This window comes from Haliotis rufescens, unplaced genomic scaffold, assembly GCF_023055435.1.
Source record: "Haliotis rufescens isolate VD_foot unplaced genomic scaffold, xgHalRufe1.0.p SCAF_24, whole genome shotgun sequence".
Taxonomy (NCBI): domain Eukaryota; kingdom Metazoa; phylum Mollusca; class Gastropoda; order Lepetellida; family Haliotidae; genus Haliotis; species Haliotis rufescens.
Window position 1 is genome coordinate 4,664,967 of NW_025963935.1, and position 20,816 is coordinate 4,685,782.

The 20,816-nt window shown below is 44.8% G+C and overlaps 2 protein-coding genes across 3 annotated transcripts in view; both read right to left on the reverse strand.

Moving 5' to 3' along the window:
• LOC124123153 (BTB/POZ domain-containing protein KCTD4-like) overlaps positions 1-8,386 on the reverse strand; it is a 28,794-nt gene extending 20,408 nt beyond the window's left edge. Inside the window, exon 1 of the mRNA XM_046486422.2 lies at positions 7,991-8,386. Within this exon, the coding sequence (XP_046342378.1) occupies positions 7,991-8,172 (182 nt within the window). The 5' untranslated portion in view covers positions 8,173-8,386. The remainder of the gene's footprint in view (positions 1-7,990) is intronic.
• A 4,841-nt stretch (positions 8,387-13,227) lies between these two features.
• On the reverse strand, positions 13,228-20,261 carry LOC124123163. 2 transcript variants are annotated; one of them, XM_046486435.2, is made up of 5 exons: positions 20,133-20,261; positions 18,240-18,687; positions 16,826-17,974; positions 14,778-14,927; positions 13,228-14,382 (listed from the first exon to the last, which is right to left on the reverse strand). In XM_046486435.2, the coding sequence occupies exons 2-5, from the start codon at positions 18,583-18,585 to the stop codon at positions 13,448-13,450; spliced, it is 2,580 nt and encodes an 859-aa protein (XP_046342391.2). In that variant the 5' UTR covers positions 18,586-18,687; positions 20,133-20,261; the 3' UTR covers positions 13,228-13,447. The 2 variants fall into 2 exon arrangements, with proteins under 2 accessions (XP_046342391.2, XP_046342390.2); XM_046486434.2 differs by having other exon boundaries at positions 14,778-14,930.
• Between the last annotated feature and the right edge of the window lie 555 nt (positions 20,262-20,816).

Genomic DNA, 20,816 nt, shown 5'->3' on the forward strand with positions numbered 1-20,816 from the left:
AATGGGGCCTTGGCAAAAAGATAGCCGTCGGTGTTAGTCTTTGACATACAGCTCTCACAATACGAACACAATTAAGTCATAAATAGTCGACAAGTGACACCCATTGCCTGGTCGACATGACCTGTGACCTTCCTGTCAATCACGTCATGGATCACTGAAATTGACACCTATCCTTATCCGGTACGTCTGTGCAATGGCTGATCAATCTTCAATTCAACTGTCGACAAACTCTTGATTGATTTTGCCACTTGAAATATTTGTATGAATGTGAGATTTTGATGAATTGTCACAAATACCATCAATACTATTGACTGAATTAGCTACGAATGCAACCTCTGTTCTCGCGGTCGTTATATGGACGGAAGCCGGCTGTGTGAAATGGAGCTGTATAAGGGCTGGGACGAGTCCAAATTTACTACCCGGGTATCCATCCCACTATTACCCGACCCTACCCGGGTCCCCACCCCCTATTACCCGACACTACCCGGGTACCCAACCCCCCTGTTACCTGACACTACCCGGGTCCCCATCCCCCTATTACCCGACCCTACCCGGGTCTCCACGCCGCTATTACCCGACCCTACCCGGGTCCCCACCCCCCTATTACCCGACACTACCCGGGTACCCATCCCGCTATTACCCGACCCTACCAGGGTCCCCACCCCCTATTACCCGACACTACCCGGGTCCCCGCCCCCCTATTACCTGACACTACCCGGGTCCCCACCCCCCTATTACCCGACCCTACCCGGGTCCCCACCCCCCTATTACCCGACCCTACCCGGGTCCCCACCCCCCTATTACCCGACCCTACCCGGGTCCCCACCCCCCTATTACCCGACCCTACCCGGGTACCCAGCCCCGTATTACCTGACACTACCCGGGTATCCACCCCCCTATTACCCGACACTACCCGGGTACCCAACCCCTATTACCCGACCCTACCCGGGTCCCCACCCCCTATTACCCGACCCTACCCGGGTCCCCACCCCCTATTACCCGACCCTACCCGGGTCCCCACCCCCTATTACCCGACCCTACCCGGGTCCCCACCCCCTATTACCCGACCCTACCCGGGTCCCCACCCCCTATTACCCGACCCTACCCGGGTCCCCACCCCCTATTACCCGACCCTACCCGGGTCCCCACCCCCTATTACCCGACACTACCCGGGTCCCCACCCCCTATTACCCGACCCTACCCGGGTCCCCACCCCCTATTACCCGACCCTACCCGGGTCCCCACCCCCTATTACCCGACCCTACCCGGGTCCCCACCCCCTATTACCCGACCCTACCCGGGTCCCCACCCCCTATTATCCGACCCTACCCGGGTCCCCACCCCCTATTACCCGACCCTACCCGGGTACCCACCCCCTATTACCCGACCCTACCCGGGTCCCCACCCCCTATTACCCGACCCTACCCGGGTACCCACCCCCTATTACCTGACACTACCCGGGTCCCCACCCCCTATTACCCGACCCTACCCGGGTCCCCACCCCCTATTACCCGACCCTACCCGGGTACCCACCCCCTATTACCCGACCCTACCCGGGTCCCCACCCCCCTATTACCCGACCCTACCCGGGTCCCCACCCCCTATTCCACGACCCTACCCGGGTACCCACCCCCTATTACCCGACCCTACCCGGGTCCCCACCCCCTATTACCCGACCCTACCCGGGTACCCACCCCCTATTACCCGACCCTACCCGGGTCCCCACCCCCCTATTACCCGACCCTACCCGGGTCCCCACCCCCTATTCCACGACCCTACCCGGGTACCCGCCCCCTATTACCCGACCCTACCCGGGTCCCCACCCCCCTATTACCCGACCCTACCCGGGTCCCCACCCCCTATTCCACGACCCTACCCGGGTACCCGCCCCCTATTACCCGACCCTACCCGGGTCCCCACCCCCTATTCCACGACCCTACCCGGGTACCCACCCCCTATTACCCGACCCTACCCGGGTCCCCACCCCCTATTACCCGACCCTACCCGGGTACCCGCTGTAGGTCTCAAGAGATAGGTACAAATGTCCGGTTGGGAATAGTTTGACCGTAGCCCTGGCAACATGTATTTAGATACTCATAGAAAACGATCTGGTCATGCATACACTGAAGCTCACTGAACTTTTATCTCTATTCAAACATACGACAGAAGGAATGGGTGCATAGACTATTAGACAGAAAAAAATGCGAACATTAATCACTTATAGTGTAATCGTGGACGGTCTATATATTATTGCCATTAAACAATATACCACGTGACTAACCACGTGTCCAGGTAGACCCAGGATCGTGTTTTGAGATTTTTCTTGGAAACAGTGTCGTATTTTGTGATATTTGTAGGAAACAGTGTCGTATTTATAAATATCTGTAGGAAACAGTGTCGTATTTTGAAATATCTGTAGGAAAGTGTCGCATTTTGAGATTTTTGGAGGAAACAGTGTTGTATTTTAATACTTTAGTTGGACCCAGTGTCGTGTTTTGACTTTTTTCTTGCACCCAGTGTCGTGTCTTATTTTTCTTAGACCACTGTCGTGTTTTGAGATTTTCCTTTGAGACAGTGTCGTGTTTTCATATTTTTGTTTGAGACAGTGTCGTGATTTGAGATTTTTTGTTGGTCATTGCTTTAAGTCGTCCAGAACATTTTTACCGAACAATGTTATTTTATTTTCACAACGTATTTCCATTGAAGTTTAACAAGCACGTTAAATCTTTCTAGCATTTCTGTTCTGATAAGTTACAGGGGCGGTCGGGTAGCCTGGTGGTTAAAGCGTTTGCACGTCACGCCGAAGATCCGGGTTCGATTCCCGACATGGGTACAATGTGTGAAGCCCATTTCTGGTGTCCCCCGCCGTGATATTGCTGGAATATTGCTAAAAGCTGCGTAAAACCATACTCACTCACTCACTCACTCACTGATAAGTCACACGAGAATAAAGTATCCGAATTTTCTCATACTGCCACTACATTATACTCCAAATAAGGACGAAGCAAGAATGAACGAAAGCTTCAACATGAACAAGATATGCGGCTGTTGGACGTGTTTCATGTTGAATAATGCATCGGGTAATTGAAGTTCGAGTCAAGGGAAGTAACATCTTAAAAGTTGCGCTATATCGAGTTGGAGTTAACGAAAGTCTCATATAATGATATGTCGAGTTGTTGGATATCGAAAAAACAAAAGTTTCATGGGAAACGATATATCGAGTTGGAGTTAAGGAAAGTTTCATATAACGATATATCGAGTTGTTTGATATCGAAATACAATTGTTTCATAGTAAACGATATATCGAGTTTGAGTTAAGGAAAGTTTCATATAACGATATATCGAGTTGTTGGATATCGAAATACAATTGTTTCATAGTAAACGATATATCGAGTTGGAGTTAAGGAAAGTTTCATATAACGATATATCGAGTTGTTGGATATCGAAATACAATTGTTTCATAGTAAACGATATATCGAGTTTGAGTTAAGGAAAGTTTCATATAACGATATATCGAGTTGTTGGATATCGAAATACAATTGTTTCATAGTAAACGATATATCGAGTTGGAGTTAAGGAAAGTTTCATATAACGATATATCGAGTTGTTGGATATCGAAATACAATTGTTTCATGGTAAACGATATATCGAGTTTAAGTTAAGGAAAGTTTCATATAACGATATATCGAGTTGTTGGATATCGAAATACAATTGTTTCATAGTAAACGATATATCGAGTTTGAGTTAAGGAAAGTTTCATATAACGATATATCGAGTTGTTGGATATCGAATTGACAAAGGTTTCATGGTAAACAATATATCGAGTTTGAGTTACGAAAGTTTGATATAACGATATATCGAGTTGTTGGATATCGAATTGACAAAAGTTTCATGGTAAACGATATATCGACTTGGGAGTTGGCCCTGAAACGATATATCGAGGTGACAGAACCCGATATCCTACTGTATGTGGAATATATGTAAAAGAACAATATCGGCCTGTACGCGCGAGGGAATACATTGCAATGCCGAGATATGACCACGGGACTACTCGCTGGTACATGTACCGAGCCATGGAGGAGCCCTGGTGGTATACCACTGTATACAGAAGCCTAGCTCATATAACCACTGAATTATACACGCGTGGAGCCACGAGACTACTCGCTGGTACATGTACCGAGCCATGGAGGAGCCCTGGTGGTATACCACCGTATACAGAAACCTAGCTGATATAACCACTGATTTATACACGCGTGGAGCCATGAGACTCCACCAAGCATATCGGAATTCGCTGAGCTTTTCACATGGGTTAAGGCGAAATGGGGTTTATCGGACAATGGTATTTCCCTCACATAGCGACGTGTTTTTGTGCCAGTCCTGACTAATGCTGGTTTCATCGTACTAGCCCGACTCCACGCCGACCAATCCTTGTTTTATTTCCCCTAATACCCCGCGCCAGGCAGGGTAACAACAAGTACCATCTTTAAACGTCTTTTGGTTTGACGCGGCCGGGGATCGAATCCCGAACCTTCCGCTCTCCGGACACAGTATACTGACTCCGTGCCGACCTGTCCTTGTTTTATTCCCTTAATACCTAGCGCCAGGCAGGGTAATAACAAGTCCCATCTTGAAACGTCTTTTAGTTTGACGCGGCCGGGCATCGAAACCCGGACCACGTCGCTGTGTAAGTCCAACGATTTTGACCGCGACATTAAACTGAATTTCCCCTCATCACAAGTGTATGAGTTTGGTCAACCTCTCCTCTGAATAGCACTTCCGTGTAGTACAGCGTAGTTTGATAAGACACCCCAGTGGCGTAGGGCGCAGATGTTTATATATTTATTCAAACCAACTAGAAAGCTGATCACAGTCGGGTACTGTCTAGGATTCGAACCCATCGGAACGGATCCTGTCACAAGTAAAGAACGCAACTCTGCGAATCACGGCTACGGACAATTATACAAGCAATGTGGGCTTTCTCCAGCGGATCCTGAAACGTCACAAGGACGCATCTCTACATACCACAAATATAACAATACCGTTCTCAGGTTGTGATCGACACACATACCCGTCAGTTCATTAAAAGGCATTGAATAATGTCGATAAGGCAGTTAAACGTGTGACCAATCACAGACCACACAGCGGACCTTATATACCGGCCTTATCGTGTTTCACACATTCAAGCGGGTCATTTTACTCTGCAGTCACGAATTATGAGTTAAAGTTTGTGGATGCATAATTCATGGACAAGATGTAGCCACATTGTTGTCAGATTACAGAACATTAATAATCATTCATGCATATATAAATATTATAGTCTAATTTGAATCGCGTATATGTAGCTATGGAAATGAAGAATGAATCAATAATGACTTATGGAGATAGTTGAAAATATGAATAAATAAATAAGTAATTGAGAATTGTAATCTATGTTTTGGTACTCAATCCACTTTAGCTCCTTTCCAATTGTGACTTGGATTATTGTGCATGCTTTGGTATATATACTGCCAGGCAAAAGAAAGTATACACCAATGTTTTGGGTGGCTTAAAATAAAACAAACAAGAAATGGTTATTGGATGGTGATGTATTTGATGCGGGTTTCAGTTTTTTTTATTTACCTGTGGTGTTTTTCGGCGACTGTTTTCATCCTTGTAACAGATTGATAACGTTTGTTATTTTGTGGTCACATCCAATTTTCAAATGTGTACTTTCTTTTGCCAGTCAGTATATATTTTTTTATCATCCCTCGGTTATATCTCGATGTGACATTGCGTTATGGATAGCCGAAGGCGAATCTTAACTTACAAAGTTCATGATGTATTTATTTTGAATTACTTATGTCTGAAAGGTTTAATTTCTGAATAAACGTTTGTGTTCAAATAAGGAAACGTTTTTGCTTAGTTTATGTGTGTAGTCAGTACACGTTGGCATCATTATAAACTTTAACACATATTTTGATATGGCTTAACACCTGGTGTCATCGCTTGTTTCACGTGGTCCATTCAAATCATTTTCCTCAGATTTCACTTACGGTCTACGAATCTGTTGAGGTCGATCTTCGAGACTGATAATGATCTAGTTTTGACGTTTTGAATATAAAGGTGCATATAAGAATATTATTTATATCAATATTGGTGTTGAATCACTACGAAATACAGTGGAGTGAGTGAGTGAGTGTATGGTTTTACGCCGCTTTAACAGTATTCCAGCAATATCACGGCGGGGGACACCAGAAATGGGCTTCACACATTGTACCCATGTCGGGAATCGAACCCGGGTCTTCGGCGAGACGAGCGAACGCTTTAACCACTAGGCTACCCGACCGCCCGAAATACATTGGAAAGATTATAGTGGCGGAGTCAGTGTCTGGTAACTGTATACAACGAAACTTCGTTAATCCGAACGACCCTGCTTCAAGAACAACAGTCAGGTTTAACAAACAGTAAACTACGGTTATAACGAACTTAAAGGGACCACTAATTTTAGTTCGTTATAACCGTAGTTCGTTATAAGCATATCTACAGCATACAGTAAACTATGGTTATAGCGAACTCAAAGGGACCACTAATTTAGTTCGTTATAAACGTAGTACGTTATACAGTAAACTATGGTTATCGCGAACTCAAAGGGACCACTAATTTTAGTTCGTTATAACCGTAGTTCGTTATAAGCAAAGTTATATACAGCAAATGGACGGGACCAAAATGACAGTTCGTTATATCCGCCAGTTCGTTATAAGCGTGTTCGTCATAAACGTAGTAGTTCCTTACCAACGAGTCATTGTTCCGGTGTAATGACATCTGCAAGTACACGTATGCATACGTTACTGGACGAAATCGTCATAAAAGCGGAATTCCAGATAAACGATGTCCGGGCAAGCGAGGTTTCATTATATGTCTGCTAAATAAATCTAATCACGAATAGCCACTCTAAAAACTCGTGATCATGTATAATGGGGAAAACATGACAAATTATGCTAAAAAAAATATACCGCCCCACTTCTGATGGCCTTGGGGATTTTTGTATTTTTCCGTGACGGTGCAAAAACACATGATGATGCTGAACACATCTGGTGCTCATTATATGTAGAGTGTATTGTTAAATATAATTACATATCTGATCATCCCTATCTAACGTTGGGCAGTACACATGCACTCATCTGCATTTGATTGGAGAGCCGTTTCAGTGCGCTATTAAAGAAACTCAATCAAGGGGTACAAGAATTTGTCAAAGGTGGGCTGCCTTTAACATACAACATGCCGGAAGAAAGCAAAACAGTTTTCGTTTGGATAGTGGTAGATATATTGTTGACAGTAGATTATGTAGTAATATGTTTTTTGAACGTTGACATGTTTTGTTGACCTCAAAGAGTGGTGTTTGTGTGAGGGGGGGGGGGGGGGGGGGGGGGGGGGGGGGGGGGGGGGGGGAGGATACCGGCCGGTGGGATCGGCGTGTAATCAATCATTCCTGACGTTTTTCATTAACTCTGATGCGCCCCTCGTCAGACAGCTGTTCCCACGTTGCATCGAGATGCCTGTGTCAACTTGATGTTTATAGGAATATGTCACACAAGATGGTCATGAAGTCGCATCCAAATATCTATCATCTGTTTTAAAAGCATGCGTTTCATCTAGCTTATTCAAGTACGTCTATTTGTGTGAGTCGTTTTGCAAATCGATTAAAACTATTTGTTCTTATTTAAGTTAATGACATACAAATTGCAATATTTCAAGTTCTGTCTGAGTATACTCCACGCGAATCCAAATTAGCACTGTTGATCTACGAATGACGACAATTTCCTCTCATTGGCAATCCCAGTGTGGACACGGGTTTCAATTATATCAACAATATGCAACAACAAAACGTTTTCCGAATGACAAGGTAGTCTGTTTACAGACTGCGTCACGTGTTTGAACAGTACACGCTGTCAGAGCCGAGAATCGATAAATTCAGCTGCAATGGAAAAGATGTCTGCCCTTCCTTACCTACCTGAAAACATGGCCGTCTCGGTCAATTACGAAAAATCCTCTGTCATCTCGGTAGCAGTACTGGTTTCCTGTAGCTATTCTCCATAAAATAGTTCCTTGGTATAACGACAGTGTTGATCTCAGCGTCGTGTAAAATGTCCCTCCGACATTCAAGCGCATCACCTTGTCGTTTGAACGGGACATTTTCTTGGGGTTTACTTGTCGTCTGCTTTCTGTCGTCTGCTCGGTTGTCGCCTCAGTTCATGGTGTCGCAACTAGAATCCGTAGCCCGGGGTGTTCCGATGTGTAGAAGTGGTTATTAGTTGTGTGAGTGGCTAATAGCTGTACATACAAACGCGTGGCTACTTCCAATGATTATGACGCCCTCACAATCCCGATATAGCGGGACAGGTGTGTATAACGGGGAGGCTCTCCACCGATGCGCCGCTCGGCTGTTTCCGTTGATCGATGGAGGGAGCAACAATTAAATATTCATGCTTCGGTCTCTGGTATTGCATTCATCGGCCCTTAACACGGATTGCGGTCTTTTTGTATGCGTCATGCATCGCTGACGATAAGGTGTCTACTCGAATGTCACCTGCCAGAAGATATTATATCACCACTCTGACCTCATGCACTGGGATAGAGAAATTTGTCAAAATATATATTTCAATATTCGGCTTGTTAAAATAAGTTTCGTGTTGTTCACGACCCGACCGCCACTAAAACTGCCCCTATTTTTATTCATTTTAAGCTGTTATAAAACGTCAAAATTAACTCAAATTTCATTTTTGCACCGTGGCCTCCATGGCTTGAAGCCCCTCACTCTGCACCAAGAGGCAAAGGCTACAGGCATAAGCGTTATGTGTATAGATTATAGGTATGAGCGTATAATATTAATCGGTTAACAACAGTTAGTGACACAGTACGGAATCACTAATATGAACATTGCGTTAGGGCGGTTTAAAACCAATGTTAAAATGTGGGAGTAGAATAACGCCAAGTCCCCGTAGTGCAGTTATGTTTCAGGTTACAAAACATAATTCTGTAATTTCCTCAGTCGGGACCAAAAGCTGAGAAGGAATTGGTATAGGCTGATATAACTGGGAAGAGTGAGTGAGTGAATTGGGTTTAACGCCGCTTTTAACAGTATTCCAGTTATATCACGGCGTGTCAGCTTAATGTGGGGGGAAACCCCGAAGTGATGCAGGTCTCAGACGTTTACCACTTCGGTGAAACCCACGAGCACGGACAAACCTAGAAACATAATCGGGGCGAACCGGGTTTCGACAACCATAGGTTTCTGGCGTGCCCAAGGGACGCAACTCTGCCCAGCCAATCGCGGCGCCTTAGACGACTGGGCCACCCGTGCCCCCTAACTGGAAAGAGGATGAGTATAGGCTGATAGAGCTGAGAAGAGGTTGAGTATAGGCTGATAGAGCTGAGAACAAGATAAGTATAGGCTGATATAGTTGAGAAGAGGGTGAGTTTAGGCTGATAGAGCTGAGAACAGGATAAGTATAGGCTGATAGAGTTGAGAAGAGGATGAGTATAGGCTGATAGAGTTGAGAAGAGGATGAGTATAAGCTGATAGAGCTGAGAAGAGGATGAGTATAGGCTGATAGAGCTGAGAAGAGGATGAGTATAGGCTGATAGAGTTGAGAAGAGGGTGAGTATAGGCTGATAGAGTTGAGAAGAGGATGAGTATAGGCTGATAGAGTTTAGAAGAGGGTGAGTATAGGCTGATACAGTTGAGAAGAGGATGAGTATGGCTGACAGAGCTGAGAAGAGGATGGGTATAGGCTGATAGAATTGAGAAAAGGATGAGTATAGGCTGATAGAGTTGAGAAGAGGATGAGTATAGGCTGATAGAGTTGAGAAGAGGATGAGTATAGGCTGATAGAGTTGAGGAGAGGATGAGTATAGGCTGATAGAGTTGAGAAGAGGATGAGTATAGGCTGATAGAGTTGAGAAGAGGATGAGTATAGGCTGATAGAGTTGAGAAGAGGATGAGTATAGGCTGATAGAGCTGAGAAGAGGATGAGTATAGGCTGATAGGGCTGAGAAGAGGATGGTTATAGGCTGATAAAGCTGAGAAGACGATGAGTATAGGCTGATAGAGTTGAGAAGAGGATGGGTATAGGCTGATAGAGTTGAGAAGAGGATGAGTATAGGCTGATAGAGTTGAGAAGAGGATGAGTATAGGCTGATAGAGCTGAGAAGAGGATGAGTATAGGCTGATAGAGCTGAGAAGAGGATGGGTATAGGCTGATAGAGCTGAGAAGAGGATGAGTATAGGCTGATAGAGTTGAGAAGAGGATGAGTATAGGCTGACAGAGTTGAGAACAGGATCCGTATAGGCTGACAGAGTTGAGAATGGGATGCGTATAGGCTGATAGAGTTGAGAAGAGGATGAGTATAGGCTCGCACGCACACACACATACATACATAAACAGCGCCTTCCAGAGTGACAGTCCAACCAGGATAGACATATTACTTTCAGAGGAACGTACAGTCGGATCACATAAAGAAGTGTTACCATGGAAACACAGTTGTTGGTGTTTGTGAATGTTGTCATTTCCCCGACTTCAACTCCATCGCGACTAATAAGCCTGACAAAACTGTAGTTTAATGAAACTTTCACTTCGCAAACGAAACCTTTATCAGAACATACACGTCTTCTTGTCTAGAAGGCCGTCAACAAAGCAATACAAAATATCGATGATATACACATGACATATCACAATAATTGACCATAAAAAGTGAACTACACACCACACACATTGTTTGATAAGCACCGTCTTGCTTGACAACGGTATAAGGATTTATACCGAAACGTCACTTTTCACGGTATAAAAGAATTTGTTATCCATAAATTGTGTCCACTTTGAAACCACACACATTAAAAGCAAATGAGAGTTATCTCTCTTGGTCTGAGATAGACATCGGTCCGCGGAGAGGCGGCTGTAAAATCAGCTGTTCTACTCGGATTCATTGTATTTGTGTTTGAAACCTCTGACAAACCAGGATTCTCTAAATTCGGATTCTCTCCATTTTCTGTTACCGTTTGCCTCGTATAGTTTGGGTCGTAATTAACACTGATGCCTGTGTTATCAGCACATATTCAAGGAGTGAGCCGGTCCTAATTTAGTTATTTGTATACTCACACTGTATAAGAAGACCCGTGTCACTTTCCTCCACATCGGTTCTCACAGAACTAAATTGTGAAATCAGTAAACCACCACACAAGGACAATTAATACTCAATACATGAGGTCAAAACGCACTGTTTTAGGTTTATAATTACAAAGAGACAACGAAATGAGACCAACCAGTATCAGCAGCAACAGTTTGTTTGTTTGTTGTTTAACGCCGCACTCAGCAATATCCAGCTCTATGACGGCGGTCCGGAAATAATCGAGTCATGACCAGACAATCCAGTGATTGATATCATGAGCATCGATCCACCCAAATAGGATCGATGACATGCATCAACCAAGTCAGCGAGCCTGACCACCCGACCCCGTTAGTCGCCTTTTACGACAAGCAGAATGGCATGTTACGGCAAGCATGGGTTGCTGAAGACCTGTTCTACCCCGGATCTTCACGGGCCTGTGACCAAGTGCAGTGTGCCAGTGTCGGGAGATTTGTTTGTGAATCTCGTGGTCTTAGGATGAGAGCAGTGCCTTCTGGGGGTAATTTCGGCATATAAAATTAAATGAAGCAACCGCACAGAAAAGGAGTACAAATAGCATATACATATATATTTCGTCTGGTTGGCACCATGGGGAACAACACTGTTCTTTTCTCCCCACACTGTGTGCAGCTGATAAACTCGCAAACTACGCTGTCGACTACGACATGGAAATAACTGCGGATCGCGTCTTTCACCCCCCTGCTTGCCAAATCCTACCGTCAGATCCAAGCAAGCATTCCTCTAACGGCTATCCAGATCATCTACCGATTCATTCTTTCTGATGTTCACAAAACCAACCTCCGAAATAGGCTCATAGAGAGTCTCAGAATTCATTCAACCCAAACTTTTCAATTTTTCGAAGCATCCCCAGAAAGACATTATTCCGACAAACAACCTGTTGGATCTGCAACATGTGGAATGGACGTTCAGATGCTGGGTGATCGAGATGGAGATGGGGATGACGATCGCTCACAAAAAGGTTTGTTTATAATATATTGTCAGGAATGAAGGGGTTCAGAGTTGCGTCCCTTGGGCACGCCAGAAACCTATGATTGTCGGTTCGAATCCCAGTTCGCCCCAATTATGTTTCTAGGTTTGTCAGCACCATACCCGTGCTCGTGGGTTTCACCCAAGTGGTAAACGTCTTAGACCTGCATCACTTAAGGCTTTCCTCCCACATTAAGCTGACACATCGCGATATGACTGGAATAATGTTAAAAGCGGCGTTAAACCCAACTCACTCACTCACTCAGGAATGAAGCTTACTTTACACTTTTCTTAATGTTTTTTCTTCTCCTTCTATTATTATTATCGTTTGTTTTAATGAGAAAATTACCGAATATATCCTTAATATTTTCATACCAACATGTATTCAGTTTCAATATCGATATTTGTCTTGGAATAGTTTAGTTTCTCGTGAACAAAACACCACGAAAACATACTGTCCTCACCCACAGTTAATTCTCACCACGTGACCTGAGTTACAATAAACTAGTGCTAAGCATAGCGGAGTTATGCCCCCTTTTCTTTGTACGCGTGTAACCTCTCTGTCGCCTTTGACGTCACAGAGAAGAAATAGATAAGTTTTCGTCATTTACGGCAGGCTATTTTGTGCATTGAATGTATGTCCTTAAAGATACGCATGTTACTCCATTTGATACATAGTTATGTCGTTCAGATATTTGGAAGTGTTTTGTTCGCTCACACTTTCCGTAAAGACGCAGCATATATTCTCGGACAACACTTATAATTAGCGGTTTTCAAACCGGTTTAATATTTGCAGTAAAATTTACACTATCAGATAGGAAATTTAATATTCTACATCTCTGCGTAATTTTATAGCCGGAGGTAGATCCAGTGCCGCGTGAGCGCAATTGTCGCACAACCTTCACTTTTGCGATCTTAGGAAAATGTGTGTCAGAAAAAAATCTCGATATCCAGCGGGTTAAATCGAAGTTGAATCAGACTTAATATTAACTAATAATAATAATAAATTAATAAGAATGATATTCAATTCACCAATCCGAATGGCGGCTTGGTTCAAATTTCCGAATGCAAAGATACTAAAGTAAACATATTTATTCGCAAGGAAAATTCCGAAAAATTGTCGGGATCTTATCCCATCTGACAACGTTTCTCAGCCAATCAGATTGCACACTCCCATGTCACAGTTTTGCTTTGAGTATAGCGCATGCGCAGTCGTTGGTAATTTGTTTCTGTTTGTCGGCCCCCGCCGTGATGCTGCCGGACTCCTGCTATAGGCGGACTGACCCCAACTGGTCCCTCACTTTCTGTTCAGTAGAGACGCTATGCTGTGGTGCACAGAGGGGTGAATAAACATGTATGTGCCTTCTTCTCTTTTCAAATATGAACCAATCAGATGATCTGCTGCTGCTATACATTCATATCCCTGGCACTCTCCATCATCCAACTCTCTGTGCGTTACCTTTCCATTTCCCTTGAGCATTGCCCTAAACAACCGTCGCTTCGTCTTGTCCTGAAGGAACTTGTGCATTGTCTGGTTTAGGAAATCCAGAGGTTGGTTAAAAAAATCCTCTGCGGATATCTGGTTGTCATGGTGATACGCCGTGACGAACAGTTTACAAATATTGGGAAAACCGTAAGGGCAGTCTATCTCACATATGGCTTTAACCCTTTCCTTATCAAAATCCAAATCTCTCAATTCAGGCACCGCATTCCAAATTTGTATTTTTTCGTCAACATCTCTATCCGACGAAACATTGACAGTGTTTTCGTCGTTGAACATATATGTCTTTAACCTTCCTAAATCAGGTGAGGCCGATTGCAATATATAATCTCGACCAACAAACAGAACGGTTACCCTTTTTCGTCTTTCCACTATGTCTCCCTTGTTGAACTCCATCGTACGCAGAATGTGGCCAAGAACAGGTCTCCATCGCGACCACTCCGCGACGCTGAAATCCAAGTCTCCCAATACGTCATCGAGCATGATGACGGGCCCAGAGCAGGTCAGCGTGACCTCGGAGAACTCTGCTGGGGACTCGACCTGGAAGACTTGTCTCCCCTTGCTATGCTGGTCTTTGAGGGCCATGTAAGCAATCACCGACTTCCCTTCTCCAGGGCTCCCCTTAATAATCACCCAAGTGGCTCCTTCGTCGAGTTTATCCGTCACCTTTTTGAGAGCCTCAGTTTTCACCATGTCTTGCGTCCATGTTTCAATCCTCGTCGCGGTTCTTTCTGCGACATAAAGTGGAAGAATAATATTCGTATCAGTTTCATTCCTCGCGGAGCGATGAAATCATTTTAGCACCATGATTAAAATATGAAAACATTTGTTAAATATCCCTCATTGTACAGTTGACGGTATACATAATGTGCAAATCCTGCACATTGAAATCCATGTTACGAACCGGATGTGTAGTTTGTTACTCAATTTTGATTGGACTGTGCATAGACTCGTTAGTCCAGCCAAAATGTAACTCCGGAATTCCAGCCGAGGTCGGCAAGGGTGGAAACTGGACTTTTATAGTCAGTTGTCTTTCGGGAAGGTAACATGTCATGTCTGCATCTCCAGAGCTGTTAAGTTACAAATTGTAGCAACTGTTTTCAGGCCATGTTATGCAGTTACTCACTCCGTATCTTCTGTGCTGCAGTCAGCGGGGCCTCCTCCTCCTCCCCCTGGCCGGGGGCAGGTTGACCAATGTTCTGAGTTCCTCCAATGGTCAGGTTCCTGGCTTTTGGGGCCGTCACCTGCTGCTCCACCTTGATGAAGTTGTACTGGACTGCTGAGTGAGTGAGTGAGTGAGTGAGTGGACTGCTGAGTGAGTGAGTGAGTGAGTGAGTGAGTACCAACATTACAGTGAGTGAGTGAGCCTGATTACCAAGATTACAGTAAGTGAGTGAGTGAGCCTGATTACCAACATTACAGTGAGTGAGTGAGTGAGTGAGCCTGATTACCAAGATTACAGTGAGTGAGTGAGTGAGCCTGATTACCAACATAACAGTGAGTGAGTGAGTGAGCCTGATTACCAAGATTACAGTGAGTGAGTGAGTGAGTGAGTGAGTGAGTGAGTGAGCCTGATTACCAAGATTACAGTGAGTGAGTGAGTGAGCCTGATTACCAACATAACAGTGAGTGAGTGAGTGAGCCTCATTACCAACATTACAGTGAGTGAGTGAGTGAGTGAGTGAGTGAGCCTGATTACCAACATTACAGTGAGTGAGTGAGTGATTGAGCCTGATTACCAACATGACAGTGAGTGTGTGAGTGAGTGAGTGAGCCTTATTACAAACATTACAGTGAGTGAGTGAGTGAGCCTGATTACCAACATTACAGTGAGTGAGTGAGTGAGCCTGATTACTAACATTACAGTGAGTGAGCCTGATTACCAACATTACAGTGAGTGAGTGAGCCTGATTACCAACATAACAGTGAGTGAGTGAGCCTTATTACAAACATTACAGTGAGTGAGTGAGTGAGCCTGATTACCACCATTACAGTGAGTGAGTGAGCCTGATTACCAACATAAGAGTGAGTGAGTGAGTGAGCCTGATTACCAACATAACAGTGAGTGAGTGAGTGAGCCTGATTACTAACATAACAGTGAGTGAGTGAGCCTGATTACCAACATTACAGTGAGTGAGTGAGTGAGCCTGATTACCAACATAACAGTGAGTGAGTGAGCCTGATTGCCAACATTACAGTGAGTGAGTGAGCCTAATTACAAACATTACAGTGAGTGAGTGAGTGAGCCTGATTACCAACATAACAGTGAGTGAGTGAGTGAGTGAGCCTGATTACCAACATTACAGTGAGTGAGTGAGCCTGATTACCAACATAACAGTGAGTGAGTGAGCCTGATTACCAACATTACAGTGAGTGAGTGAGTGAGCCTGATTACCAACATAACAGTGAGTGAGTGAGTGAGCCTAATTACAAACATTAGAGTGAGTGAGTGATTGAGCCTGATTACCAACATAACAGTGAGTGAGTGAGTGAGTGAGTGAGCCTGATTACCAACATTACAGTGAGTGAGTGAGTGAGCCTAATTACAAACATTAGAGTGAGTGAGTGATTGAGCCTGATTACCAACATAACAGTGAGTGAGTAAGTGAGTGAGCCTGATTACCAACATTACAATGAGTGAGTGAGTGAGCCTGATTACCAACATTACAGTGAGTTAGTGATTGAGCCTGATTACCAACATAAAAGTGTGTGAGTGAGTGAGTGAGTGAGCCTGATTACCAACATTACAGTGTGTGAGTGAGTGAGTGAGCCTGAATACCAACATTACAGTGAGTGAGTGAGGACAACATTACAATGATAACCTCAATATACCTGATTATCATGATTATTCCAATTCCCCTGGTTATCTTAAATCCCCTGGTTATATCAATTCCCCTTGTTATCTTAATTCCCCTTGTCATCCTGACTTCCAATATTGCCCTGATCATCTTAATTCTCCATCAGAAGGAGTGAGTGAGTGAGTGAGTGAGTGAGGTTTTACGCCGCTTTCAGCAATATTCCAGCAATATCACGGCGGGGGACACCAGAAATGGGCTTCACACATTGTACCCATGTCGGGAATAGAACCCGGGTCTTCGGCGTGACGAGCTAAAGCTTTAACCACTAGGCTACCCGACCGCCCCCCATCAGAAGGAAATATGTTTTGAGGCCTACCTGCAACGGTTCGATCAGAGGTTGCTGAGTCCCAGAGTGAAGGCGCAGTCAGATTGTCTTTTGTTGTCAGCAGATGAAGCCCTTCTTTTGCCATGACCTGGTCTATTGCTGCTTGTAGACCATGCTCTTTTGTTGCCATGACATTGTCTGGTGTTGCTTGTAGACCCTGTTCTTTTGTTGCCATGACATGGTCTCTTGCTGCTGGTAGACCCTGTTCTTTTGTTGCCATGACATTGTCTGGTGTTGCTTGTAGACCCTGTTCTTTTGTTGCCATGACATGGTCTCGTGCCGCTGGTAGACCCTGTTCTTTTGTTGCCATGACATGGTCTGGTATTGCTGGTAGGCCCTGACTTTGTGTCGCCATGACATGGCCTGGTATTGCTGGTAGGCCCTGACTTTGTGTCGCCATGACATGGCCTGGTATTGCTGGTAGTCCCTGACTTTGGGTTGCCATGACATGGTCTGGTATTGCTGGTAGACCCTGACTTTGGGTTGCCATGACATGGCCTGGTATTGCTGGTAGACCCTGACTTTGGGTTGCCATGACATGGCCTGGTATTGCTGGTAGACCCTGTCTTTGGGTTGCCATGACATGGTCTGGTATTGCTGGTAGACCCTGACTTTGGGTTGCCATGACATGGTCTGGTATTGCTGGTAGACCCTGACTTTGTGTCGCCTTGACATGGTCTGGTATTGCTGGTAGTCCCTGACTTTGTGTCGCCTTGACATGGCCTGGTATTGCTGGTAGTCCCTGACTTTGTGTCGCCTTGACATGGCCTGGTATTGCTGGTAGTCCCTGACTTTGTGTCGCCTTGACATGGCCTGGTATTGCTGGTAGTCCCTGACTTTGTGTCGCCTTGACATGGCCTGGTATTGCTGGTAGTCCCTGACTTTGGGTTGCCATGACATGGCCTGGTATTGCTGGTAGTCCCTGACTTTGTGTCGCCTTGACATGGCCTGGTATTGCTGGTAGTCCCTGACTTTGTGTCGCCTTGACATGGCCTGGTATTGCTGGTAGTCCCTGACTTTGTGTCGCCATGACATTGTGTGTTGTTCTATCTCCTAAAGGGGAAGAAGTCAAACCGGAAGCACATAGTAAAGGCGTGATATTGGCACACTTAAGAATCTGTTTCGTCAGGATGTCTGTTTCTGAAATGATTAAAATGAAGAATAAAGAGACTACTACATCGTATCATCGTAATGCATATTTTTCGACCATCGACCCTACTGCTTTGGGAAACGCCCAAACAATGGAATGAAAAAAAGAAAAGGTGATCTACTTTAAGATACAATTATGTTTTTCATTTTCAGCATTGTCTGGTGAATTTAAATAGGAAATAATATAATTGATTATCCATATAATCTTATACGACAATGTCGGGCAAGTAAATGTGTTTTGTAACTTAAAACGCACCTCGATCCACTTTTCGGTAGGTATCGTGTTGGACAGTGTTTACTATGACATTAGTAGGACCTGCCCGGGAATAATATAAGTCACCGCAGCCGTCCTCCTCTTCCTCGCCGAATCTTTCTTCTCCACACTCATCATGATGACCTTCCTCGTCAGTGTCATCTCCTCGCCCCCCTTCTCCATCTTCGTTCTTCGTGTCCTCTTCCTCGTTGCAGCCTGGTCCTTCTTCCTCTCTGTCTCTGTCTGCTCGGCAGTCATCTTCAGCATCTTCTTCATCAGCCGTCACATATTCATCATCATCATCATCATCATCATCATCATCATCATCATGAACGTCTGTGTCCTCCATTTGTCCTCCAATACTACAACGTGCCTTGTGTAGCTGACGTGTTCATGGCAGGTGAACAAAGGGTAGCAATGGAGAAAAAAACTATATGCTTTGAAGTTAGACCTGTCAGAAAATACAGTGGTGCGTTATTATTATTACAAATAAAGGACCGCCTCCGTGGTCTAGTGGTAGAGCGTCCGCCCGGAGAGCGGAAGGTCCAGGGTTCGATCCCGGGCCGCGTCATACAAAAAGACGTAAAAAGATTGTACTTGTTGTTACCCTGTCTGGCGCTCGGCATTAAGGGGCTAAAACAAGGACTGGTCGGCTCGGAGTCAGTATACTGTGTCTGAGTGGGGTATTCATGTTAAACTGCGGCATGATATCTCAGTGAGCTAGCACTATAAATCGGCATCAGTCCGGACTAGTACAAGCAGCCACACACACACGTACACGTGCATGCACGTCGCTATATAAGTGCAATAATCTTGGACGCGACGTTAAACCCAATTTCACCTCACCTCACCTACAAATAAAGGGATCGGATCGAGTCAGGCTTAGTGACTTGGTTGATTGCACGTCATCGTATCCAACTTGTTGTTTAACGCCGCACTCAGCAAAATTTCAGCTATATGACGGCGGTCTGTCAATAATCTGGACCAGGCAATCCAGTGATTGACATCATGAACATCGATCGATGCAATTGGGAAACGATGACATGCATAGACCATGTCAGCGAGCCTGACCACCCGATCCTTAAAACAAGCATAGTCGCCTTTTACAGCAAGCAAGGCCTATTCTTCCTATGATCTTGACGGGTCTCCATGCTGTTGATGTCAATCTCTGGATTGTCTGGTCCAGGCTTGATTTTATACAGAACGTCGAAAAAACAGCTGGAATATTGCTGAGTGCGGCGTAAAACAACAAAACACAGTGTTGAATCACGTGTGGGAGTAAATCATGGGAGTACATATGTACTCACGAGTGCAGGCACGGTGCTGATCGTGACAAACTCAGAATCATAATGAAGGCGAATCTGGTAACACAATGAATAATTAGTCACATGCGTCGATTTCGTCACCCGTGTTGAGGTGAATCAGTGAACTAATTAAATAATGAAAGCACTCACTTGCTCAATTTCCGCTACGTGTACATCACAGAGGTTGGTTTATGTTTGTTTAATCTTCCATTACGAGGTTTTTATCAGCTTGAGACCGTCTCCGTGGTCTAATGGTAGAGCGTCCGCCCGGAGTGCGGAAGGCCCGGGGTTCGATCCCCGACCGCGTCCTACCAAAAGACGTTAAAAGATGGTACTTGTTGTTACCCTGTCTGGCGCTCGGCATTAAGGGGCTTAAACAAGGACTGGTCAGCTCGGAGTCAGTAAACTGTGTCTGAGTGGGATATTCATGTTAAACTGCGGCATGGTATCTCAGTGAGCTAGCACTATAAATCGGCATCAGTCCGGTCTAGTACAAGCAGCCACACACACACACACATTCACACACGTGCATGCACGTCGCTATATAAGTGCAATAATCTTGGACGCGACGTTAAACCCCATTTCACCTCACCTTATCAGCTTGTATCAAATGAGGTCCCGCTGTGAACAAACACGGATCCACACAACTCTGACATCTGACTCTATCACACTGTGTCTGATCTCAAGTAGACACAGTTGTACATACTTCCTGCTACATCCGCTGTATCTGGTTTGAAACCAACAGTTCCGACACGTCATCATCAAGCTGTTTCCGTTTACGAAAACAAAGCGGATAGAGAGTAGTTTCTGTTTTGAGTAATACCATATATGACGGCGGTCTGTATAATCGAGTCTGGACCAGACAGGCCAGTGATTGACATCATGAGCATCGGATAGAGAGTAGTTTCTGTTTTGAATAATACCATATATGACGGCGGTCTGTATAATCGAGTCTGGACCAGACAGGCCAGTGATTGACATCATGAGCATCGGATAGAGCGTAGTTTCTGTTTTTAATAATACCATATATGACGGCGGTCTGTATAATCAAGTCTGGACCAGACGGGCCAGTGATTGACATCATGAGCATCGGATAGAGAGTAGTTTCTGTTTTAATAATACCATATATGACAGTCCAGTGATTATCATATCATAATAATGATGGTGTGGTTCGATCCTTGTATTACTGCCTGCTGTTGTGTCTCAGAGGTTCATCCGGGGTACAACCCAGAACATGTAGAGGGCGTCATGAAAAATGAGATAAATATAATTCAAA

What these genes read in the sequence shown, in the direction of transcription:
- LOC124123163 (XM_046486434.2), bottom strand. Translation starts at nt 18,585, where the DNA reads ATGGAGGACACAGACGTTCATGATGATGATGATGATGATGATGATGAT. An exon ending in CTACCGAAAAGTGGATCGAG is followed by an intron (nt 17,975 to 18,239) that starts GTGCGTTTTAAG and finishes TAATCATTTCAG; the next exon opens with AAACAGACATCCTGACGAAA. An exon ending in CTCTGATCGAACCGTTGCAG is followed by an intron (nt 14,931 to 16,825) that starts GTAGGCCTCAAA and finishes TCACTCACTCAG; the next exon opens with CAGTCCAGTACAACTTCATC.